This window comes from Panulirus ornatus, chromosome 64, assembly GCF_036320965.1.
Source record: "Panulirus ornatus isolate Po-2019 chromosome 64, ASM3632096v1, whole genome shotgun sequence".
NCBI classification, from domain to species: domain Eukaryota; kingdom Metazoa; phylum Arthropoda; class Malacostraca; order Decapoda; family Palinuridae; genus Panulirus; species Panulirus ornatus.
Window position 1 is genome coordinate 4,375,762 of NC_092287.1, and position 24,516 is coordinate 4,400,277.

A 24,516-nucleotide genomic window follows, 5' to 3' on the forward strand; every position below is an offset into this window, starting at 1 on the left:
AAGAGCCACAGCTACGAAATATTCCATGCCTAGGTGTAGTAACGCACCACCAGGTGTGTGGTGGCGTCAGCTAAGGTTCTCACGTCGCAAGAGAACGGAGTCTACAAGCAGAGACTGGCAGAATGTAGAAATCAGTCTACCTTCCGTATTCTTGCTTGGGGGGAAGGCAATGCGACGAGAAGGACTCGTGGTTCGTAGTGTATTAGACAGATACGAGTGATCGGGCTCCTCATTAATGACCCAGACTGGAGCAGTTCATCTCGATCTTGAGGAGTGGTCAGTCATCCCCTCACGAATTGCGCCGTTCATGGTTGAAGGTCATCAGATGACGTCACCAGTGGTCAGGTCTCGCCTTTAGCCCGTGGGAGCGTCCACACAACGTACGCTCAACGAGTTTTCGGCTTCACTGCGACGTAAAAGACCAATTTTTTACCTAAAATCTGAGTTTGGTCAAACCCTCCAAAGTGTTGACACACGCCATACCCAAGACCATGAGTGCGTGTCTACAAGGCTTACGTATGAAGCCTCCCTTCGTCAGCTGTTCCATTCTCTATTTTGCTCCCGTCATTAGTATCCAAGAGGCCTAGAAACAGAAAATGGGATATGCCTCCCGTTATACCCGTTTTCAATGGGTGTTCTATGAGATTCTTCCTCTTTACCTTTTTTCTTTCGTCTCTTCGCTCAAGCCTGAAGGCCGACTAATTCTCAGGCTCGTCCACTTCCTGGTTACCCGTCACAGATCAGTACAACGAGATAAACCAATAAATAATAATGATAATTAAAAAATCCATCAATAGTTCCCCACTTTCCTTATACGTTCTAACCCCTTACGCATGACGGTACGACCTCTGATTACGAAGGTACGACCCTAGAACACGACCCTGGGGCATGACGACCTAGCCTTACACCACATCCCACCCCAGTCCCTGTAAACATCCCAGTCAATCCCAAGAAACATCAATACTACGACCCGGGAGAAAAATAAAAAACATTTTTGCCATTAACTGTAGTTATCCCAGGCGATCCCCATGAACATCCCAACCAATCCCAATCCACATCCCACTACCAGTGACCGCCCCTCTGCCAGGTGTACATGATGAGGGCGTAGAGTCAGCCTGGACTCATAAGTGCTCACAGCCTGGATGTTCTCAGCTACGCGTGGATGACCTTGTGTTCATCCACGCTGTTACTTGGGCTCACCCAACATCCACTTCCTCCTCCTCGACCGCTGACGAAGATGTGGACTCAAGATTGGCCTGAGCTGCGTGTGTGGTGGAGGACGGGCTGGTCTATGGTGGATGACGGGTCTGGTGTGTGGTGGATGACGGACTGGTCTGTGGTGGATGATGAACCGGTGCCCATCTCACGACCCCCTGAGCACGGCAGTACGGCCCGATCTAAGGTCGTGCCGCCGTACTTCAGAATCGTACCATCGTGTTCAGCGGTCGTAGTACCGTCCAGCTCACGGTCCGCCTCCTGCTTGCACCCAAGCAGTGGTGTGCGTGGGGAGCTGGGTGTTGGACTGTACAGTTCCACACTAGTAGCCCGGCTCTCTCTCTCTCTCTCTCTCTCTCTCTCTCTCTCTCTCTCTCTCTCTCTCTCTCTCTCTCTCTCTCTCTCTCTCTCTCCGTGGAACGCTGCCTGCAGAAGGCCAGAGACTTAAGCCTCAGTCAATGCTTGCCCTGACCAGGGTCATGCTCGCCTGGAGGTCGTGTCAGGACGAAAGGCCAAGGGTGAGTGCATGATGGGCCAAGGGTGAGTGCATGATGGGCTAAGGGTGAGTCTGCACGAAACTAGCCTTCCGAAGTGTGTTTCAACAAACAGTCTCATGCGAGCTGAAACGTACAAATAACTACAGGGTTTTGCACATCTTAATCTTCAGCATAAAGGTTTAGCGTTGTTCGTATATATATATATATATATATATATATATATATATATATATATATATATATATATATATATATATATACCTCGCAAACGCGGGAGACAGCGACAAAAAAAAAGAAAAAAAGAGAGAGAGAGAGAGAGAGAGAGAGAGAGAGAGAGAGAGAGAGAGAGAGAGAGAGAGAGAGAGAGAGAGAGAGAGAGAGAGAGAAGGAGCTGAGGGCGTGTCCCAGGCTGCAAGAGTCACTGGGCCAGAAAGGGACTTGACCCTTGAGATCAAGCGAGTGTTTACCACTGGATAAATGTGAGGGACGCGACCCGGCCCCCTTCAGCAGGTGCAGGCCGCCCGCGAAGGACTCCTTAAGTCTTTATGCAAATGTGGCGGGACTGGGATTCTCTAACCTGAGTCCCCGAGTCCAAAAATATGGAAATATTCAACGATGGGAGTTGTCTTTGAGGCTTTACTGAAGGCGGGAGACGAGAGTGAAGATGTGATATGTGATATATAGACGTACATAAGAGCAGAGGGAGGGAGGAACGTCTGGAGAAGACGAGAAGTGCGAATCTAACCTCGAGCAGGATGACGGTGTGGGGTCTCAAGAGCAGATCTACCTGCATGAGAGACAGTAGAGGAAGTACACAGGTCCTTGTCACGCAGTCCACGTGACGTTACGGCTGGGAGATCATGCACCGTGGAATGAGATATAAATATACATATACAATAGCTACTGTATCAAGATACATACAGCGATCGTTAATACAACACGCGCCTATTTCACAATATGTACACCATATGTGCAGGTGAGAGGAGGAGGAGGAAGAGGAGGAGGAGGGAGGAGAGGGAACCGTCTCGAGAGCAGAGGTCTGAGGAGAACAAGGAAGAACCCAGAAGGACGGCGCTTGTGCTTCCAGCAGATCTTCACCCTGACGAGGTAGCGGGAACTCTAGGAGGGGTACAACATGCTGCGCTCATGGGGGGGAAAAAAAGTGGTATGATACATTTAACGCGGAAGGGCTGGGCGCCGAGTACTACAGAGAAAATAGACGGCTGTATCATGAGGGCAGAGGTAACGCGTGGCAAGTCTTCACTGCTGTGATGTCACACTTCCCAGACGCTCCCGTGACTTCAAATGACGTCAAGGGGGTAAGGCAAGACCTGTCTCATAGTCAGCTCTTAGGGACACGACGCGTCGGTACGGCCCTTGTGCACGATGGCTCAGCCCTTGACCAGACCCTTAAGCGTCAGGGTCAAGGTCCACCTTATCAATAACCAAGGCTCGAGTCGTCCCGCTTTTAAAAGCTTAAAGCTGGAGAAGGGAGAGGTGTGGGTCGGACGTGATGCGTGCGGCAAGACAGCAGAACGAGAGAGGAGATAATCGCCATTGTATTGATAATAATCCTGACACATTCTGTAAACAAACACGAATACAAGGCGATACCTTCGACCAGTCGTGTGTGTGTGTGTGTGTGTGTGTGTGTGTGTGTGTGTGTGTGTGTGTGTGTTGACATTCAGCAGCAATGTAAACAATATCCCTGGTAAGCTTTTACTTCACGTCCACATCTCCGTCGTGTGCCCACACCACCCACGGGAGACACCCTCCTGCCCGTCATGCTGACCCACAACACCACCCCCTTCCTCCTTTACCGCCACCTTTCGCCAGGACATGACCCTATCGTTACATGCACATCTCCACTGCGCTCCTCCGTCCCGTGCTGGGGTCGTCCAGGGAGCCTAAACACCAACTGCTTCTCCTTACCAGCCCCTGTACGTGCACCAGCCAGCCTTCCCGTCTATGCAGAAGTCTCGTCAGTCGACAGACTCAAACCTTATGCACCGTACTCTCATCACTCCACCTCCATCACCCTGCACCGTACTCTCATCACTCCACCTCCATCACCCTGCACCGTACTCTCATCACTCCACCTCCATCACCCTGCACCGTACTCTCATCACTCCACCTCCATCACCCTGCACCGTACTCTCATCACTCCACCTCCATCACCCTGCACCGTACTCTCATCACTCCACCTCCATCACCCTGCACCGTACTCTCATCACTCCACCTCCATCACCCTGCACCGTACTCTCATCACTCCACCTCCATCACCCTGCACCGTACTCTCATCACTCCACCTCCATCACCCTGCACCGTACTCTCATCACTCCACCTCCACTATGGAACTATTTTCTCCCCACTCGATTGTTCTCCTGAGACCCAAGACGTCGCAAGGAAGAAAAAAAACTTCACTTTCATGCCAGTGACACAAGCCACAAAAACTCTCCTCCTCTCCTCATTCTTCTCACTTTCATCTGCTTCACAATTCACAGAGCCCAACACTCCCCGTCTCCTTCCTGTACACATGTCCCACTCCTCTTTCTCAAACCGGTTGCGTTCCTCTCTAGTGCTCACAGTCAAACGTAAATAAATACTTACCAGGAAAGAGCATATATATATATATATATACATGAAATATATATATATATATATATATATATATATATATATATATATATATATATATATATATATATATATATATATATATATATTTCATTAGTTGATGGTAGGAGCTCTCTCCCACCCGTCGTCATCCACCTTCGTCAACCATGGCAACACTCTAACTGCCTCATGTGAGTTATCCAAATCATTTGCCTTCTCATCAATATATTTTAGAAATGATGAGCAAAAAAAATCTATTATCGACAGCTTATATAACCCAATATATCCCAGGGAATTTACAGACATAAGCGTAAGTGACTGCAAATGTGTAATTACCACAGGAAAGTTCTACGCTCAAGGGGTCCCATATTGTACGTGTGTGTGTGTGTCTTCATACATCCATAAAGCACCAGATGGCCACAGATGAAGCGTTGTCGTGGGCAGTATGGCAAGAAGGCCCCGGTAAAATGAGCAGTAAAGTCCCCATGTGTTCCCTGCTGGTGCCACACGACTGGGACGACGCCCACCAAGGCCCGCCAGGTACCTGCTTCTCCGGCTGGAGGGAACCGGTCAACCCCGAGGGCGTGCCAGGTAGGGGTAACCGGGAAAGCCGTGCAAGCCGGTGGTGGGAGCCGAGACAGCCATGCGACTGGTTGCTTCACCCGGGAAAGCAGCGGAGCTGGGAAAGCCGTGTGGGAATGCTTCATCCTAGCAAGCGTTTGTGTTACTCGCTATGACAAGTCCGTGTAGACCAGAGGAACTGAGTGCCTGTACTGTACCTACCATGGGTACAGCTAACGGACCACCTGAGTACAGCTAACGGACCACCTGAGTACAACTAACGGACCCCCTGAATACAACTAAGGGACCTCCCGGCTGAAACCAACGGACCTCTATATACAGGCTATGGAATAACCTGGGTACAGCTATGGGATACCCTGGGTACAGCTAAAGTTACCCCTTGGGGACAGCTAACGGGTCCGCTAGGTACAGCAAAGCTTTGGACCCCCCTGGGTAAAGCTGAGGGTATTCCTAGGTGATGGTAAGATGAAGGGTGGAATGCCTGCTCTAATCAGTGCACAATTGGTCGACAAATGGAAGGTCGGGGCAACCACGGGTCATAACATGAAAGTAAGTTAGATAGCTGTTGGATAGCGCATGGATGGAGGAGCAGAGTTATGATATCATGAATGTGGACAGCAAACATAAGCTGAACAAGATGTACGATAGTACAGAAAATTCCAGAGATAGGCGTCCCGCGGTCGTAGAATCCCCCATCCTCTCTGCCTCTTACGGTAGAGAAAAAATGTAATTAAATACCGATTTTTAGCTACACTTGACAGCCATCTCTCCTCGGTCTGTATCCCCTCACTTTATCCTCCATATTTACATTTTCCTCCTTTTACGTTGCCCTAGGTCTGCCACATCCACCCCCAGTTTTTCTTTCCACGCATATACGCCACCTCAGTACCCATCAGGTCTTTCCAATGCAGTAGAAGTAGTAGTAGTAATAGTAGTAGTAGTAGTAGTAGTAATAGCAGTAGTAGTAGTAGTAGTAGTAGTAGTAGTAAGAGGAGGAGGAGGAGGAGGAGGAGGAGACTCACCTCAAGAGACTATATAAGAAAGTCACGGGTGAGATCATCAACGAAGGTAAACAAGTCGTACACTCGTGCAAGAGAGAGTGCGTGTGGCGGCCGCCCTGGAGTGTGGTGAAGCCTGTAGGCCCAGGCCGGTGGGTGTGACCACACGCACTCTATCACACCGGTTTCCACTCATAACTCCCTCACACCTCCCTTGTGATGAGAGGGGTCTCAACGACGCTATTGCGACGCAGGAGGTTCACCAACCCATAAATCCTGCGTTAAGTTCTGTGTCGTCGTGTGCATCTTGATTCAAGCGTTTACGATTGCCACTTTTTTGGCTGTTGTTGTTCCCGTGTGAAAGTATCATGATAAATGGCGAGGATGACTGTAGTCCCCCACGTCCCTGTGGGTCCTGACAGTCATGACTGGAGGCCAGCGCCTCCCTGGCGAGGTGGGAAGGTACGCCATCACACCATCTTGTCCCTCGGGAATGGCCGTTCAACGCGAGTGTGCGTGTGTGTGGAGCATCGAGTGATGGCCAGGCTGGTAATGCTCGCCACATCGAAGTCCATGATCCGTCGACTTGTGATGCTGAGGGTGTTGGTGTGACGCTAGAATAACACCTGCCTACAATATCTGGGAGAACTGTTACCATATCCTGCCTGTGGCAAAGATGGTCTTACCCATGTGAAACAGAATATATTCTTATAACTAGTATTACTGTCATGCATCACAAGGACCAAAAACACATCTTATAAATTCTTTTAATTACTTTTGAGAAATATGGTGACGAGATCGCACTTTCTCCTCCAGGTCAGAGGACACTACCTCGCCCGCGCGATAACCAACCCAGGCCTCAGAGAGGCTAAGTGCACGTCCATCTTGCAGGGAGATGCGTGAGCGTATTATCCCCCAAAGAACACCTTCAGGCCTGGTGAACATGCCTCGGTTGGTGCTGGTGACGAGTGGGTGCCAAGCACACACTTCCTCCTCACCACTACTGTGCTGCCTTCCCCTCCAGCCACGTCGGCGCTGCAGCACTTCCCCAAAGGCAGAGCTGGCGTATAGCGTGGCTCCGGCGTTGAAATGGACATCCATGACTAGTTTTAGTGGATACCGGTTTAGAATCCTGCCTGCGTTACTGCCTGCACTCCTGTGCCCACGAGCATCCTTGGGGATGAAAGTTGTAGCAGCGTGTGACCGGCGCGAGGACGCGGGGTTCCTGAAGGAGGGAGCCGCTGGTAAACACCGTAAACGGCCGCTTGTGTTCCACTTCCGGGCCGGTTTGACTGCTAAAAATACTATCCACGACGCCGCTTGGATTGGAAAGCCTCCTTCCATCGCTAGCACAGTCGGCTGCTCCCCCAGAACACGTCGGTCTTCCATGTGCTCTCACTTCTGTACACTGTGTTCATCCCAGACTGACAAGCAAGTGTGAAGTGATGGGTATAATCCATCACTCACTCACACAGGGCAAGAGTGAAGCGATGGGTATAATCCATCACTCTCTCACACAGGGCAAGGGTGAAGTGATGGGTATAATCCATCACTCACTCACACAGGGCAAGGGTGAAGTGATGGGTATAATCCATCACTCACTCAGACGACGACTCGTTGGCGGTGAATCGTTTGTTTAGTGACAACCTCAGTTGGAACTGTCCAATCGAACGGTGAAATTGTCACACAAGCTTGGGTGTTAGCTTCAGACCTGACCCAGGTCACCATATCCAGGGGTCGCATAGTCGTGCTTGAGAGGTTAACTGCCGTAATTCATATCGTTCCAGGCACCACGCACGGCTATCATAAACCATGTCAGTGAATCACTTTAAGACAACTGGGAAGGTATCAATCACCACACACACACACACACACACACACACACACACACAGTCTTCAATCAATAAATCAAATATCCAATACCAGTTAAACCCACAAATGGCATCATAATAAAGGGTTCAGATCCTTATTTATATATATATATATATATCTCAACATACCAGCTCTGATATGCAGGTCTCTGGCGAAAGCCCTGTACAGTGTACAGTGACGAGGTGAATCCCACTCTCTTACAGTGTCATACACTGAACGACTCGGAAGTACTCGAGTATAATAGAGTTACTCCGGCCTGGAATATGTGGACTGGTGGATTATTGGACACTACCAGCCGTGTCCACAACTGATCACTTGCGTATATTCCATTCCAATATATCAAACAAGCCATTCATGAATATCTTCGCATGTAACCATTGTGAGTGCAGGAGGAGGGAGGAGGGGGTCAGTAAGGCCACGATCAACTGCAGCGGACTGACAACCCCCTCGCACAATGAAGGTTGGTCTCCCATGTCCGAGCCTCGGTCTAGCTGGAACCACCACTTTCGTCCATCTGCTGGAATGAACACACGTTAACCAGCTGCCCAGGGTCGCAGTTTGTAGTCTCTGGTCTGTCTTACACTCTTCTCTCCGTCCGTTGCGCAGACGCAGTCTGATCTGGGTAGACAGATTGTGGGTAGGTGGGAGGCTCTCGAGCGTCATAACAAGTGTTCAACACCCGCCATTGCCTGGCTGCGCATCAGCGCAATCCTTCCCACCACTGAGCCTATACTGATGCCCACAGACCACCAGCCGCTGTTTTACAACATATTTTGAAAGAACGAATTATCATCATACCGTAAAACGTAAATTCCTCTTGTGTTTTGAGTAAAACTGTGATGTAAAATAGTAATATCAAATCATATATGTAAGGTATTCTGCTCAAAACCAGTTCTTCACTGGAAACGCTAGGCTAATCGCCTGCCTTACCCGCAGAACAACGCTTCTTTTCTTTCTTTTTCTTTTAGGTTCCAGTCACAGGCAAAGGCCACACCAAGGCCAGGACTTAACTGAAATATAAAGAGGGTTAATGAGAGGGAGAAAGAAGAGATGGGGAAAAGTATTCTAAATAGTTTGGAGGAAGTGGAATATCTGTCATTCAGTGCCAAGTCACAGTTGTTAGGAAAGGACACGAAAGAGTGGAGAGCTTCAAGCTTTGTGGCAACGAAGCACAGTTATCAAAACGGCCCACCCTTGAGCTGCCAAAGACCACACAGTAATAATCCTGTGACGCAGCAGCTTGCCGGGTGTGGTGGCGTGGCCGAGCTAATCCTGGGGTCACATATGTAGCCAAGCTCTCAGCAGGAGAAAGTAATAACATGATCATTATTTGTACTGGCTACGGCCAGCCTGCGCACGACCTTCATCCCTAACTTGAGATGATCTGGAGGGCCAAGAAAGACAATAAAATCTTCCCTGAACTACACTGTGTATACTGTAATCTTCCCCAAACCCTTATCTTCGTTAGGTCCTCATGATCACTACTCCCTGCCAACTCATTTTTCATGACACTCTTACCTTCACTCTCCTATCATATTCACTGCCCGCTTATCTTCACTATATCCTGTTCTCACAATATCTTTATCCTCAAGTTCACAATACTTTTCCTCAGTTTATTCTCTGAAGGTGGCATGTGGATCAGTTTATTCCTAGAAGGTGGCATGTGGATCGGTATATTCCCAGGAGGTGGCAAGTGGATTAGTATATTCCCAGGTGGTGGCGTGTGGATCGGTATATTTCCAGGTGGTAGCGTGTGGATCAGTATATTTCCGAGAGGTGACGTGTGGATCAGTATAACCCTAGGAGACTGTGAATTTCAAAGTTCTGGATCAGTCTGGTCCAGTATTTCAGTAGGAGAGAACCAACAGCGGGGCGTAGAGCACGAGGGTCAGGTTTGGAAGTTAGCATGGGAGAGGTGATAAGTCGGACCGCTTCAGGCTCAACTCTTGTCAAGTAAGGATGCAGAGCGAGAACCACCTCAGATGTGGAGCAGTACTCCGTATAAAGGACGAATCAGTCCTTTGTATAAACGGAGCGACTGTTCAGAAGAAAAGAAATTTCGACTTCTATGCAGGATTCCCATCTTCCTACAGGCAGATTGAGCTATTTCCGTTAAGTGAGGTTTCCAAAATTGAGGTGGATGTTACAATGTTACACAGTATGTTCACTGAGTCAAGAAGTGGAATGACAACTCTGTCGAAGGAGAGGAAAGTTGTGAGAAATTTTTGAATGTCTTAGAGGCAATAGATTTAACTAGATTTCGTCTACCCAACTGAGATAACCTGTCCAAGTCTGAGTTTACTGGGGAAATTGTGTCGAGACGAGGATGCAGATCGAGTGACAAAAGAAAGAGCAGATTTGAAGGATGCAGAGGAATTCAGAGTTGAGTCGTCAGCATATGAATGCATTTGGCTATTTGTTGAAGGGAAATCATTGATAAAAAGGAAAAAAAATAAGGGTAGGAGACAGGACAAAACCTTGAGGGACATCGCAGTTGATGGAGAAAGATGAGGAGGTTGATCCATCAACAACAACGGAGAAAGATCGGCCGGAGAGGAAACTAGATATGATGGAGCAAAGTTAGTCTGGAGGTCCTAATTACACCAATAACCTCATGAGCACAATGACATAACCACTCAGCACGACGGTACGACCCTTGAGCAAGACGTTACGATCCTTGGGTATGACAGCGTGGCCTCAACCTGGCCCTTACAAGTCAAGGGGTTCGTCCCATCGTGCATAAAGTCATAACACTGTGTTAAGGGAGTTTAGACTACGTTTCCTTCAGTCATCATACACGTTCTTGTCCAAAAGCACACTAGAAGCACAAGTACAAACATAAAGATCATGAAGTGACTGACGCTGGCCATAGGTCAAGACCAGCAGGTCACCATAAGCTTGTTGTCATATTACCACGTACATCCTAATACTTGTGTCTCAATCTAACATTTCTGCTATTTGTATTTATAAGTATTTTTAGTGAAATTCTGGATACATACTGGGGGATGGGTAGAGAAAGTCAACATACAATTGTCTTGTATTTAAATTTACAACATACGATAAATATAGCTTTACATCAACAGCTGATGACGACATATCTGAAGCAGAAGATGGTCAACGTGTGACCAGCTGGTGTTGTTGGCCGGTGGAAGGATAATGTCGTCATGTACTATAAACTGTTGGCTGGATGGTGAGCTACATTGGAAGCTACATGGGAAAGCATGAGGCGGGCAGCCTGTTGGCGCAGGTCAACCCTGGCGGCGGAACGTGGTACCTGAAGACCCCGGCTGGCTTCGTACCTCCGCGGCCTCGTCGCCGGGCATCGTGTTAAGGTCATAGTCGTAGTAGTAATCCGGGGCGTCGGGGTCACATGGGTTGCCAGACTCGTATGGGAAGGATAGCTGTTGTCCTGTCTCCTTCTCCACGTAGCCGTACACTCCGCGGACGACGCAGTCCAGGCCACGGGTTTCGTTCTTGAAGGAGCCGTCCGCATTGATGTAGCCCCAGGAGAAAGTACCGTCGGCGTTATGGTGAGACCAAGACTTGAGGATCTTCACTTCGGGCTCCTTGCGTCCACGAACTGGCTTCTCCGTCTGCAGCTGGAAATCCTCGTCGACATTCCTTAAAGGCACGTTGGTCCTCCGAGCCTGTGACGTAGGAGAACGCCTCTGGCTGATGGATTGTGGTGGGGGTACTTGGGGTGCAGGGGCCGGCTGAGGCCTGAATGATACAGGAGGAGAGGTGGGAGGGGACCGGGGAGGAGCACTCACGGGGTTAGGCACAAGGGTTATGTCCTGGTTGCTATCGTAATAGTCAAAGTCCGGCTCCTTCGTGGGTAGAGGTCGGGGGGAGTTGTTGGAAGGACGGAGCCGGACGACTCTGGGAGGAGGAGCGGGAGCCCTTGGTCGGGATATTCTAACGGGCTGCTGCGTGACAAGAGAAGCACCTTCGAAGACGGGACGAGGGGGTAATGGACGGATTGCCCGCTGGCGGCCGCCCTGGCTCAGGACAACGCCGATCACTACGGCCAGAACTAACTGTAAAATAAGACAAAAAAGGTACTTAGAAAACATCATAATGTTCAGCAGGGCAATACATTACGTTCCTAACATCAGTGTAAATCCATCAACCTTACTCTGTCTTTAACATGAGGCAAACACCTCACCCACGAGGTCTTACCAGTAGGGCATATGCACCGACAAGTAAAACCGCCTGCAGTCCTGCAAGGCCACGACGTCGATGTCTACCTCTGCCGTCGACAGGCACTGGCCCGAGGGGCTGGAAGGCCTGCGCCGGCAGGGAGTCGACCACCACAGCGGGGCGGTCATCGACCACTCTGGTAGTGGGAAGCGGAGGAGGTATAGGAATGGACACGTTAGTCTGGTTTCTTCTAAGCGTGTTATTCCCATTCCGTCGGCTTATCTTCCTGTATAGGAAGGAGACGTTCTTCCTAAAGCTGCTTTGGCTCTGCTCGGTACCCCGGGGCTCGGGCGCGACTCCATCTTTCTCGATGAAATGTGATCGAAGCGGGTGGGTCCGCTTGAGGTCCCGGGCTGGGATGGGAGCATGGATATGGCAGTGGTGGCAGGAGGAGGGATCTGGCAGCGGCATTCCCGGCCCACGTGGCGGCGGTGCTCGGGGGAGGGGTATGGTCCTTACATCCCACACAACAACCTCTCACCAACTCTCTCCCTCACTGCCTTGCTACCTCTCACCAAAAGGGTTCCTCAGTGTCCTCCTTCTCACTGTAATTCACGGCTCGACACAGCTGACTTCTGCTGCCGCGGTCATAATGAGAGAGTGAATCACGTCCATCCCTGGAGAAGGGAAAGAGCTTCGCGTGCAGCCTCACGCACAGCGCCGTCTGTCTGAGCGTCAGCGGGCGCACACGACTTGCTCTCGCACACAGGCGTGTTCTTTCGTTATATCAGTTCGCCGATTCAATCGTTCCTTTCCACAACACTTTATAGCTTGAGTCACGTCTACTCTGTGCTGAACTTTTCACTCTGTCAACATGATGCGAACGGTCATCAAAAAAAAAAAAAAAAAAATCAATAAATCAATAAATTCACGTAACCATCAAACCCGTGAGCACGGAGGTACGACCCTTGAGCACGTTACGACGACCACTGAACACGGAGGTACGACCCTTGAGCACGTTACGACGACCACTGAACACGAAGGTACGACCCTTGAGCACGTTACGACGACCACTGAGCACAACGGTAGGACCTTTGGGCATGACGGCATCATGACATTTGACCTGACCCTTAACTGCAAAGTTAAAGGCCAGGCCAATACTACCCATGCCTTGTTCTGTCGTACTCAAGCGTCGTTCCGTCATGCCTGAGGGATGGGTTCCGTCATGCTTTACAAAATGAAATGTTTACATTGAAATTTTCAGTCCAGCCAGCACACGTGTTAAGTAATGATGAAAATACGTGTCACCGATACTACAACACTCCGAACTTGCTAGAAAAAAAAGTTTTTGTACGCTGAAATTATTTATCATACTTCTCGCCGTTTCCCGCCTTGGCGAAGTAAGAGTCATGACCACACGACTGGGCGGGCCTTTGAGGAAAAACTCCTCGCTTGGCCCCTTCCTCTGTTCCTTTATTTGAAAGTTATGATAAAGTAGGGGAGGATTACCCAGTCCCGCGTCTTCAACGAACAAGCAGCAGATGCGTGGGTATTACCACACCCCGAGCACCGCACAATATACAATTAACCCGACTCATTTCAAAACTCGTGTTGACACAGTCCAGCCGTCTATAGCGACGGTGTTGGAGTCTTCAAAAGGAAGATTCACAAAGAAAAGCATATCGGCTATAAGGTCATGTTATCAATAATATCATCTAATCTTCCCCAAATATTGTACTCGGCATGTGAGTGGTGGTCTTCCTCCATTTTTCTATTTCAGTGCAGCCACCTCGCCGCTTATTCAATACGTAAACAGTTGGTTGTAACTTTTCAGTCAACGTCCGGCCAAGATGGTCGAGATCCGCTTGCGTGACCATACCACAGCATGATGCAGCGACCACCGTGCTGGCGAACGATATTCCAGCGACCGGTAGCGCGCAGTACCGGCCGTCAGTCATTATCTTGTATCAACTTTAAATAGAGTCGAAGTCTCGCCATCCCTTAACCTGAGAAACGACGGTGCGACCCTCTAGCACGAACGTACGACCCTTCAGCACGATGGCACAACCCTTGGGTATGAGGGTCTGAGCTTGTGACCCGACCCCATCTGTTCGTTTCCTAGAACTAGTGTACGCTAAAGTTGACATCCTCGCTGACCACATCGTAACGCGAAGGTCTGCGGTCAGGTCATAAGAGGCTGCAGGAACTACAAAATAATAACGAGAAAAAAAAACTGTAAATACTAGTTTCTTGGGGAAGGTCTGGGTGACGCTGGCCCGAAATCCCCTGGGCACACATCGACTCTAAGGTCGACAATACAATCTGTGTCAGGCTTCGGTCTCCAGTCGTCTGGATCCCTCTCTCGGACGACATTTCGTTCTCCAGCTGCAGCATCAAGCGGCAGGAGGCACCTCCTGGGCTACAGTTACAGCAGCCAGCACCAGACTCACCGGCCCGAGCTACAGTCACAGCAGCCAGCACCAGGGTTAATAGCCTTCGGCTTTCACCGGTTGCTTGCATCACGCAGCCAATAACTACAACCTGCCCCCGTCATGACTGCCCAGCTGCCTCTTGCCACACTAACAGTGTCCACCACACCCATGGCTGCCCACACCCATGGCTGCCCACACCCATGGCTGCCCACACCCATGGCTGCCCACACCCATGGCTGCCCGCACCCATGGCTGCCCACACCCATGGCTGCCCACACCCATGGCTGCCCACACCCATGGCTGCCCGCACCCATGGCTGCCCACACCCATGGCTGCCCACACCCATGGCTGCCCACACCCATGGCTGCCCACACCCATGGCTGCCCACACCCATGGCTGCCCGCACCCATGGCTGCCCACACCCATGGCTGCCCACACCCATGGCTGCCCACACCCATGGCGATTCATAATAATGGCACTCAACACTACCAACTTATCAGCTGTTTTGATAATAATGAAAAAAAAAAAAGTCGAACCAAATTATCTCTTCGAGGCTTTCTGGGTCTGTGAGGTCGCTTGCGATCGTAAAGGGACTGACCCAGCAGTTACTTCAGATACTAGAATACCAGTTTCCGCTGGACATTCTCTCCCTTAAAGCTAACTTACTCCGACACCAGATAACACCTGTCTAATAACTGAACTGGAATGTTCACTGTAACATTTCCAAAATAATGATAATAACAATAACCGTTGGGCTGAGATGACCGCTTGGCAGGCTAAGCCTACAGTATACTACGTGAGACGAACCTAAACTACGGTGGACTATGTTATACATCTCTAAGCTATGACATACGAGTTCTAGTTCCGCACCACTCCCTAACCTGGACTGAAAGAGCTCCTGACACCTCATCACTAACAGCTACACTGATGTAGCCTACACTTCATCACACTAACCCAACCACAAGATCGGACATTCACCAGCAACACCTCCAACCTTCAGCAACACCTCCCACCTTCAACAACACCTCCCACCTCTAGCAACACCTCCAACCTTCAGCAACACCTCCCACCTCTAGCAACACCTCCCACCTCTAGCAACACCTCCCAGCTTCTGAGCTGTGACATATGTAACACCCCAGTAAGAGCTAGGCCGTGGTTAGCATGCTAATACCATAATTCTAACTAGGCCAGACGCAGTGGTTTACTCGAGTGAAAGTTCAAATCAGGTATACAGTCATGTCTCCTGTTGACTGGCCAAGCACCAGAGATTCAACCATCTGTCACCTTGCCATTAAATGTTTCACCGTCAATATAAACGTAAACCCGTAGTGGGCCGACTGTCCGTGGCTTGTCTGACTCTTGCCCCGGATTATGGAGTCCCACACCCAGGAGGGGAGACAACTGAGCAAAGAATATGAGAGGGAATGGTTCCTGCTCGTGAGCTGGCACTGGGCAAGCGACTCCGTGTGACTTCGAGGGTGATGCTGAAACACCAATAAACCCACATTCGTGTTGTCATTATACGACGCCGACACAACTAGAGTGACCCAGTTTTTTGTATTTATGGGTGGGGGAAAAAATAATGTATAATTTGAAGGTAGTTGTTAGAATGAATAACAGGTCAAGTATTTGGGGCTAGGATGACGACGGCCGGGACCTCGCGTCAAGCATGTATTCCTCCATGTTGTAACGATCGTGACGAGTATTGCTGAGGACGGAGGGGGATGAGGAGCAGCCGGGCAATCTGGTACGTGAGGCAGAGATCTGCTCCATTAACAATACCTGGTGACTGCCATTACTCAGATACGACTCCCAGGTTCACGGATGAGGCAAGAGTCCAGGGGGAAATGGTGCGACCGGACCTCGGGGGAGTAGAACGGTGAGCGAGAGCTTGTGTCCAGACGAATATTCGCCGCAAGGATTGGAAACGTGTCGCGTCTCAACACAGTAACTCCGTCCTTGAGGGGGAGACAGACCACCCACTACCCCCCGAGTCTTCACCAAGATTCTGATAATTCATCATAATAGTATTTTTCCACCTGAGTTCCAGTCCTCCAAGCAGTGACGATCGAGGCAGTGACCAGCCAGTGACACCTGAATGATGAAATTCTTTTGCAACAGCGACATGTGGCAACAGCCTCGTCGGAATGAAAATAGCAATCAACTGTGATTTTTTTTTTTTTGTCTATAAGAATTAACATTCAGTTCAGATATAAAATTTTCTTCTTTTTTTTTTTGGCTGACAAGATTAATGGCCAGTAATCTAGGGCAACACGAAGCTCGACGCAATAAAAAAAAAAAAGTAACCTCCATCAATTTCTTAAAAGCATTATGCTATGGTAGGATCCTGCTCTGGGGTCTTCACCTGACATAGACAATACCTCACATGGTTTCATGCCAGGTACGTATCTGCTCTTCGGTGACTACGTACCGTCACTCTCAGCGGGTTTACTTCAAGGAGCTGAGAAGCTGTATGGGGTTTGAAGGCAAGTAATGAGGGAAGAGCTATAGTTCATGTTAATAGGCTGGCGACTGACACGTCCAATAAACCCACATTATCTTTTGCTGTCATGACGACCCCTGCGACATGAGGGAAGTGGAGCGTCTTGTCTGTCATCATAACCCAGCACATGTCGGCAGTCTTGTTGCCAAATCCTCACACACACAGTACACGAGAGGCGCTGGCTGGCACGACCCGCTTCATCAACCTCTCGAGCAGTGAGGTGGTGGGGTACGATGGCCGGTGCCCAAAGGTCGTACCGTTACGGCGGACCTAGGGACGATCGTGTGGTCAAGCGGACTTCGTACCGTCGTGCTCGTGGGAACCGACACCAACAAAAACGATTATTATTTTTTTTTCTCTCTGTCATGCACAAGGAAATAATAATCGTAAGACCAGGATATAAGATACGTATGAGTAAGAATAGTTCTCGCCTAAGTGATTTCTCGTCGGTGGCATGGTTTACGGTGGCCGAGCGAGGACGCCACAAGACCTGGGCGCAATCCTTCTTTTATTCTTTTATTTCTTCTTGGACACGTCTGACCCGAGCTGGTGACCAGAGTCTTATCTTAATGACGAAATTGAACGCGTCTGACCGCAACCAGGTTCCTATGTACATAGTGATGATAATCTCCCATATATATATATATATATATATATATATATATATATATATATATATATATATATATATATATATATATATATATATATATTCTTGAATTTGGATATGCATTTCATAAGACCAGCTAAACATGGCAGTAGACGACTCTACGCGACACGCGAACATTACCTCTGGGGTTAATACATCTGCGGTGCTGTCGCCAGCCAGCAGCACCTTATGGCTACAGCGTCGACGCATAATATTACTCAAGAGAAAATATATAACATAATCTCTCGCAACTACACAGTGATAATGATCATGAAAATGATTATATAATGATTAGTGTAATATCGTTAACGCAATAGCTACCGAGAGAGCTCGTTTTCTGTTTCCAAGCCTACCGTCAGAAATTCTTTTGGAGAATGTTAGTCATATGCCAGTAACTCGATATACATGACCCATATAATCGCACACATGCATACCATCATCATACATCTGGTTAACCTCCCGTTCACCAGATGTTTCAATATTTTTTGCATTTTTCCTCCAAGCTAACATGAAATATCTAGTTTCCACGACATTAATGTCTTTTTAAACTGACAATGAACTTAGTACGAGGGATTATACGAGATATAAATTACCTAAATACTTAAAATTAAGGTGCCTAACAAGGGCGCCCTTTAGATACACAGGGACGGAAGGCGACGCAACACAGAAGTGGGTGAGTGTGTGTGGCTAGAGGCGAGTCCGCCCTGAATGATAAGTGCGTCTTGAGCAGCGAGTACGTGATGAGAGGGAAAAGTGGGTGAGAGGTAAGAGCAAGCGAGAATGGCCTCGTGGCCATAAGATGGGGTCAAATATATAACTTTTCCCCCCCGCCCGCCCGCCCGCCCGTGGTGCCTGCCGCCAGCTAAACTGACCTCATACCATCCTGGCACTCGTAGCTGAGCCAGCCTTTCAATACGTCCAGTGGGTGTTGCTGGTGCCGGGTGATCTCTGACACGGTTTGCTGTAATGCAGTGGGAGCGGAGGCTTCTTATGTCCGATGAGAGAGAGAGAGAGAGAGAGAGAGAGAGAGAGAGAGAGAGAGAGAGAGAGAGAGAGAGAGAGAGAGAGAATGTGTTACATATATGAAGACCTAGAATGTAGTACGTTAACTGTGATCTAGTTCGGTGAGATGATGTCGTTGTAAGCGACACCATAAATCGACCCAACACACACACACACTCGGGCGCGCGCGCCTTACACAACCTCAACCAACACCTACAGTTCGGCTGAGGGCGAGAACGAGCAGGTCGGACGCGGAGATAAAGCCGGAAAATCGGGTTAAACTCGCGTTCCCGCTGACTCGGCATGACTGGTGGGTGATATCATTAAGCGGAGCCTCGCCCAAGTGTCTGACTCGCATCTTTTCCACTCGACCACAATTGTGATGATGACCGAGTGTCCAGTGACGGAATACCAGGCACGATTTCCACCTGGGTCGTGGCGGGCAGCGCTCCCCCAGGACCTCGTCTCTGGGCCACTGTTGTTCTTATGTTAATGACTTGCTTCTTTGTCCAGCCAGCCACGTCGATGAAGATCGCTATGCGCAGTGACTGGACGTCTTGCAACATTCATTATGATTCGCTTTTGTTCTTTTTTTTAGAGGAAATGTATTAATATTTTAGAAATTCTATGACGGAGTTGCCATATTTTCCGTATCAAGGGAAAAAAAAATTTCCTGTGACACCAAATATACGGTGTGGTGGTATGACAGCCTAGCTTGACATGACTGTCTACAGCTCCTGCAGCTCAGGCTAAACCTTCTACCCCACAGCTTATCTTGGACCGCCCATCAACAAACATCCCTACAGCTCAACACATAAACCATCACTCCTCCCAGAGCTTAATATGAACCATCACATGCCCACAGCCAATCACGAATCCTCACCTACGAACAGCCAATCACGATTCACCATCTGCCCTCACCTCACCACCCTCTCCTCCACAGCTCATCCCCCACGTTGACCCCTGACCCCTCATGATGACCTGACCTGCAGCTAGGGGTGACCGCCACTGTCCCCGAAGTCCTTTGCCATATGCTGACAAGCCTCTTCCCTGTCTGCTCTACCCTGCCCTAATAAGCGATCCAGCCTCCTCGCCCTCCCATGTGTGCAATAACGGGTTTACTGAAGGAACTGGAGTCAAAGGTTGAACACGTACCAAGACACACACACACACACACACACACACCATACACGAGGGGATCGATCACAAAGACTGGGGCGGTGGTCAATTGATTACTGGTCATCATCACAATGGCTGGGATGGGGGTCGTGTGTTTTTACAGGGACCTGTGGGAGCCCGGATGGGCTCGATGACACCGTGGTGCCGAATTGCGTCACGAGGACGAGGGATCTCTACTGGCAAGAGCTGACGGAGGCGAGGTCCGAGCAACAGCGTGATGCATGCATGCAAGTTTATATGCGTGCGCGCGCACTGTAAAGTGTGTGTGTGTGTGTGTGTGTGTGTGTGTGTGTGTGTTACGGGGGGAGGAGCTAACACTGATGCTGCCCGTCTCTTAACCTTGTATATATATGTACCACGTCTGTGTATTCGTATGCACACACACACACACACACACACACACACACACACACACACACACTTGCAATAACCACTGCACCAGAAATCCTTGAGACAGTTTTTACAAGCAATGTCCCTCCCCTCCCCCTCCCAGATCTGCTCTGTGTTGTAACGCTCGCCAGCCCGTGTGAGCGCCAGGGGAAAAAAAGACGTCTTAAACTTCATTCTTGCGTTGCCATCAAGCTCTGGCCATTTCCATAACGGTAGATCTAATCCCCTCTCCCCCGTGCGCCCCACAGCACGTCGTTACAACACTCAGCTAACCTTCATCACACACAGTCACGCCATTTCACTAGCCGCTCCAGCCACAGTACCCAATACATCTTCGATCGGTTCTAAAAATCACGAGCCTCCTCCTTCTCCTCCTCCTCGTCAGGCACAGAGCCTAACGAGGTGATCCGATCCTCAGGGGGTCTTATCAAGGTAATTTCGTCGCACTTGTAGGACAGAACTCGTTTAAATATCATGATATTTCCTGGTTATTCCCACTGTTTTTTCTTCCATTTTACTTTCGTTCGACCTCACATGTGGCATTTAGTTCGTTCATCCGGGAGATGTCCAAGAAATTCTGTTACACAGATTTATGTCTTAAACCTTCCTATAAATACTGGGTCATTTTCACATCAATATATATATATATATATATATATATATATATATATATATATATATATATATATATATATATATATATATATATATATATATTCACGTATTTTCCTCTACGTATGTGTCCACATCATTATCACAAAGGATCTCCTGTGTCCATCTTAACACCTCTATCACAACGCAAGGTATCAATGATTTGCTGTCGAGTTCACGTATCGTAACACTGGAGGAAGATCCGGCGAGTGGGAGTGTCACACGCGGTACACAGCGCGGGGATGCAGCAGGTCCGGGTGTGGTGCCTGGGGCTGCAGCGAGTGAACCTCGCTCCCCTCACTCGCCCACCACAGGTGTGTGGCACCACCACCACCACCAACCAACCAAACACACACTTCACAACGGCCAGGTTCCAGGCTGGGTTCACTGTCACATTACTCGAAGTCAGTTTCTATCTATCAGAGGAATCACGCGATCTTGTTCCAGTGTGAGTAACAACACAAGACACCAGGCACTGATCCCACTCGGGTACAGACTCCTCGCTATCTAGACCACACAAGCAAACAGACACTAGATGGCGAGGAGTGTGTGGGAGGAGGAGGAAGAGGAGGAGGAGGAGGAGGAGGAGAGGTAGTAAGAGGACCGGGAGGACTGGCGGTGAGTGGAGCTAACTGTCCCACCAACACAACACGACTGGCCTCTCCCCCACGCTGACTGCTCTCACCTCACCGCGCTACGCTGGCTCTGAACTTTAAGCGACCCGGGCCACAGGGCTGAGCTGGGCTCGTCATAGGTCAGAGGTTTGGTGACACACTCACCCACCTTGCCGGCCCGCAACTCCAATTATGCATCCTACCTCGCTGGACCGCTAAGTGGTCCACGGGTACGTACCTAATGCCTACAACTGCAACTCGAATGTAAGAAAAAAACAAAATCTGAAATGTTAAATCCCCATCCAAGGACATTTCAAAACAGGATAATATATGCCTCTATACTTTTTTTCTCTCCTCTCTCTCTCTCTCTCTCTCTCTCTCTCTCTCTCTCTCTCTCTCTCTCTCTCTCTGCTGGAGCACGGATGTAGGCCGAGGGAGTGGACATCCTTGCGAAGGAGCAGCCCTTGGCAGGTGAGGCCGCCCTGCTTCCTGCCACTGAGGGACGAGTGGCTGAGGCTGGGGCGGTTCCGATAGCGATAGGTCTTGGCTTGCATCCCTCCCTCCCACCTCACATTTCCGTGACAGGTGACATATCCCTGCACACCGCGAGCACCAGCGAGGCACACCTGTGTGTGGTATATCACTAACTGCACCACCGACCTAAATCTGGCATCACTCAGTAAACAACTGGGGAGGAGGAGGAGGAGGAGGTTTCCCTCCGCCGCTGCACGTATGTGGCCGTCCGTAGTGACGACTGACCCCACAAATCGTGCACACCCAGCTCGCTGCTCGCTTCCACCTCTTCCATCACAGTCATGACTAGACCACTTGCTCTTTCAACCTTCCTCATAACCATCACAGACATAAAAATATGAAGGAAAAAAAGAGTCGCACGACCTTTGCAAAAGCAATATTTTTTCCAATTCCAAACGCAAAAGGTCAACTGCTACGGAAAACCACCTTGCATAAAAGTCAGCAATACTTGGATACGTTATGTTGGACATAACTCTCTGGGTGGAGCGAACCTTTCTCAGTCGTGATCAAAGATCAGACCTGAAGCAGAACTTCCAGATGTTCAGTGAACGACTCTTCCCTTCAGCTTCCAGAAATAAAAACTGATTCGATTTCAGTTTCATCCGTGTGTGTGTAACGCGAGCGGGAAGTGCACCTCACGGGGTTCCCCGGGAGGCGGCGTTGCACCTCTTCTGTACCTTATAAAACCTTCCATCAAATCACATCCAACAATACGGCATTAACGAGCTTTATTGACGTGTTTGCCGTTGACGAAAATGTCGAGAGGGAAACGATAAAGTTACGTCTACTTAAAACAATATATACCGGTGAGAAAGGGGTAGCCAATGATGAGGAGTAAAGAAAATGATCATCACTACATATAAACAAATTATGTGATGACGGAATTCATAGCATCTCTCACGCAGACAATGATACACATTATATATGTATATGTATATATATATATATATATATATATATATATATATATATATATATATATATATATATATATATATATATCAAGAAATGAATCGACGGGGAGAAACAACTGAAGATCACGTAATCATACCCCGAGTTTTGAATATAAACAGATATCATATTGGAACACCAGCACATGTGTGAACGTATATCCTTTATATGAGGAGTTCATATGTTCTCTGCTCGTGCATGGTGGGTGAACACAGTTTTGTTCCCTGTGTCCACCCACGCCATGTGCAGACCTACACAACGTCACACACTAGAAAAACTTCCCTTACGGTTATCAAACTTATAAAAACATCATTACTGTAATATGCGAAAGATAAATGTGAGAGAGAACTGGCCTTAATGGTTGCATGACTTATGGAAAAAAAAAAAATGAGAAGTTTCCGTTAGGCAGCTGCAATCATGTCTCGCAGTGGCCCAGTGATACGATAACTGCAGTACGTGGCTACCTACCTACCTTCACCCCACTGACCACGACGGTACGACCCTTCGCGGGTACTGTGGTCTGGCTTTCTGGATCTGACCCAGAAGTGTCTTCAAGTTGTGCTGAAGAGTGATAAACTGACCCTCCATCCCCCCTAACAATCAATTTGCCTCCATCAATTCTCAATGTCCACACGCACAGACTGACCAAAGTTATATACCAACCATGCCAATGTTTTTCAACCCCCATATATCTATCAGAATCGATCGGTCTATCAAAGTCACGTAGGCACGTCCCCTACACTCTACAGCCTCAAATCCACACCACAAGAGATGAAATCTCTGTCAGACTACCTGAGTGAATTCAACAAGACAGATTATACTAATCTCAAGATAATCCAATTATATAACTAAGCCAGTGTCTTAATTCCTAACAATGCCTTATTGACTGTCATTTCAATACGTAGTCTGGGGTTCCTTCTTCGAGATCGTTACGTAATTACTTCGAGCACATCTAGCATTTTGCTCCTGATTGCGAGCGAAATTTACCGCACGAACATCACATCTGCTGAACTGACGAACAACACTTCGTAAGGTTTTTTTTTCTCTCTTTTAGGAATAAACACCACACTGTCCACAGCGTTTCCCCTCCCTCCTCACTTTTCAGATTCTCGTTGCCTCAGGACGACAGCGACCTCTCACGCGCAGACGGCCTTGCTGTCATCATGAGGAAGGCGATCCCCCGCCGACACTGCTGGCCTGTGGCTCGCGTAAGCACAAACAGCGAGTCGCTTAACCTTGACGGCGTCCACATTAAGCGTCGACACAATACTTTAGCATCAGACGGGCGATACTTTAGCATCAGACGGGCAATACTTTAGCATCAGACGGGCGATACTTTAGCATCAGACGGGCGATACTTTAGCATCAGACGGGCAATACTTTAGCATCAGACGAGCAATACTTTACGTGTTGCATGATTCTACTCCTAGCCCGTCGTGAAGGTCTGATTAACCACTTCTTATCCAGTCGTGCAAATCACGTGAAACCTTATGAAAGAAATGTCCCTGGCAATCTTGCCCACCACACCGACTACGCTACGTGTTTAAGGCAAGCGTTCCCGATCTGGTCTCTGTCGCTACGTGTGTCTCTTGTGTCACACCATACTGCACTCCCAGCACATAATGTGGCAGTGTTAGTATTGAAAAGGCAGCCTCAGGGAACATGACAGTGGAACAGCAGTGTAGAAAGTG

The 24,516-nt window shown here is 48.8% G+C and overlaps 2 protein-coding genes across 6 annotated transcripts in view; both read right to left on the reverse strand.

Annotated features, from left to right (window-relative positions):
* The window catches only part of LOC139746353 (NADH dehydrogenase [ubiquinone] 1 beta subcomplex subunit 2, mitochondrial-like), a 246,601-nt gene that overhangs the window by 157,138 nt on the left and 64,947 nt on the right, over window positions 1-24,516 (reverse strand). The window lies entirely within an intron of this gene.
* Window positions 10,806-24,516, reverse strand: part of LOC139746350 (uncharacterized) — a 35,389-nt gene continuing 21,678 nt past the window's right edge. For 3 of the 5 annotated variants that reach the window (XM_071657529.1, XM_071657528.1, XM_071657527.1), the window contains exons 2-3: window positions 11,960-12,786; window positions 10,806-11,817 (exon numbers count right to left, since the gene is read on the reverse strand). In XM_071657529.1, the coding sequence (XP_071513630.1) occupies window positions 11,029-11,817; window positions 11,960-12,391 (1,221 nt within the window). In that variant the 5' untranslated portion in view covers window positions 12,392-12,786 and the 3' untranslated portion in view covers window positions 10,806-11,028. Of the gene's footprint in view, window positions 11,818-11,959; window positions 12,787-18,376; window positions 18,674-21,330; window positions 21,406-24,516 lie in introns of those variants that run through there. The other 2 variants (XM_071657526.1, XM_071657525.1) reach the window with 2 other exon arrangements.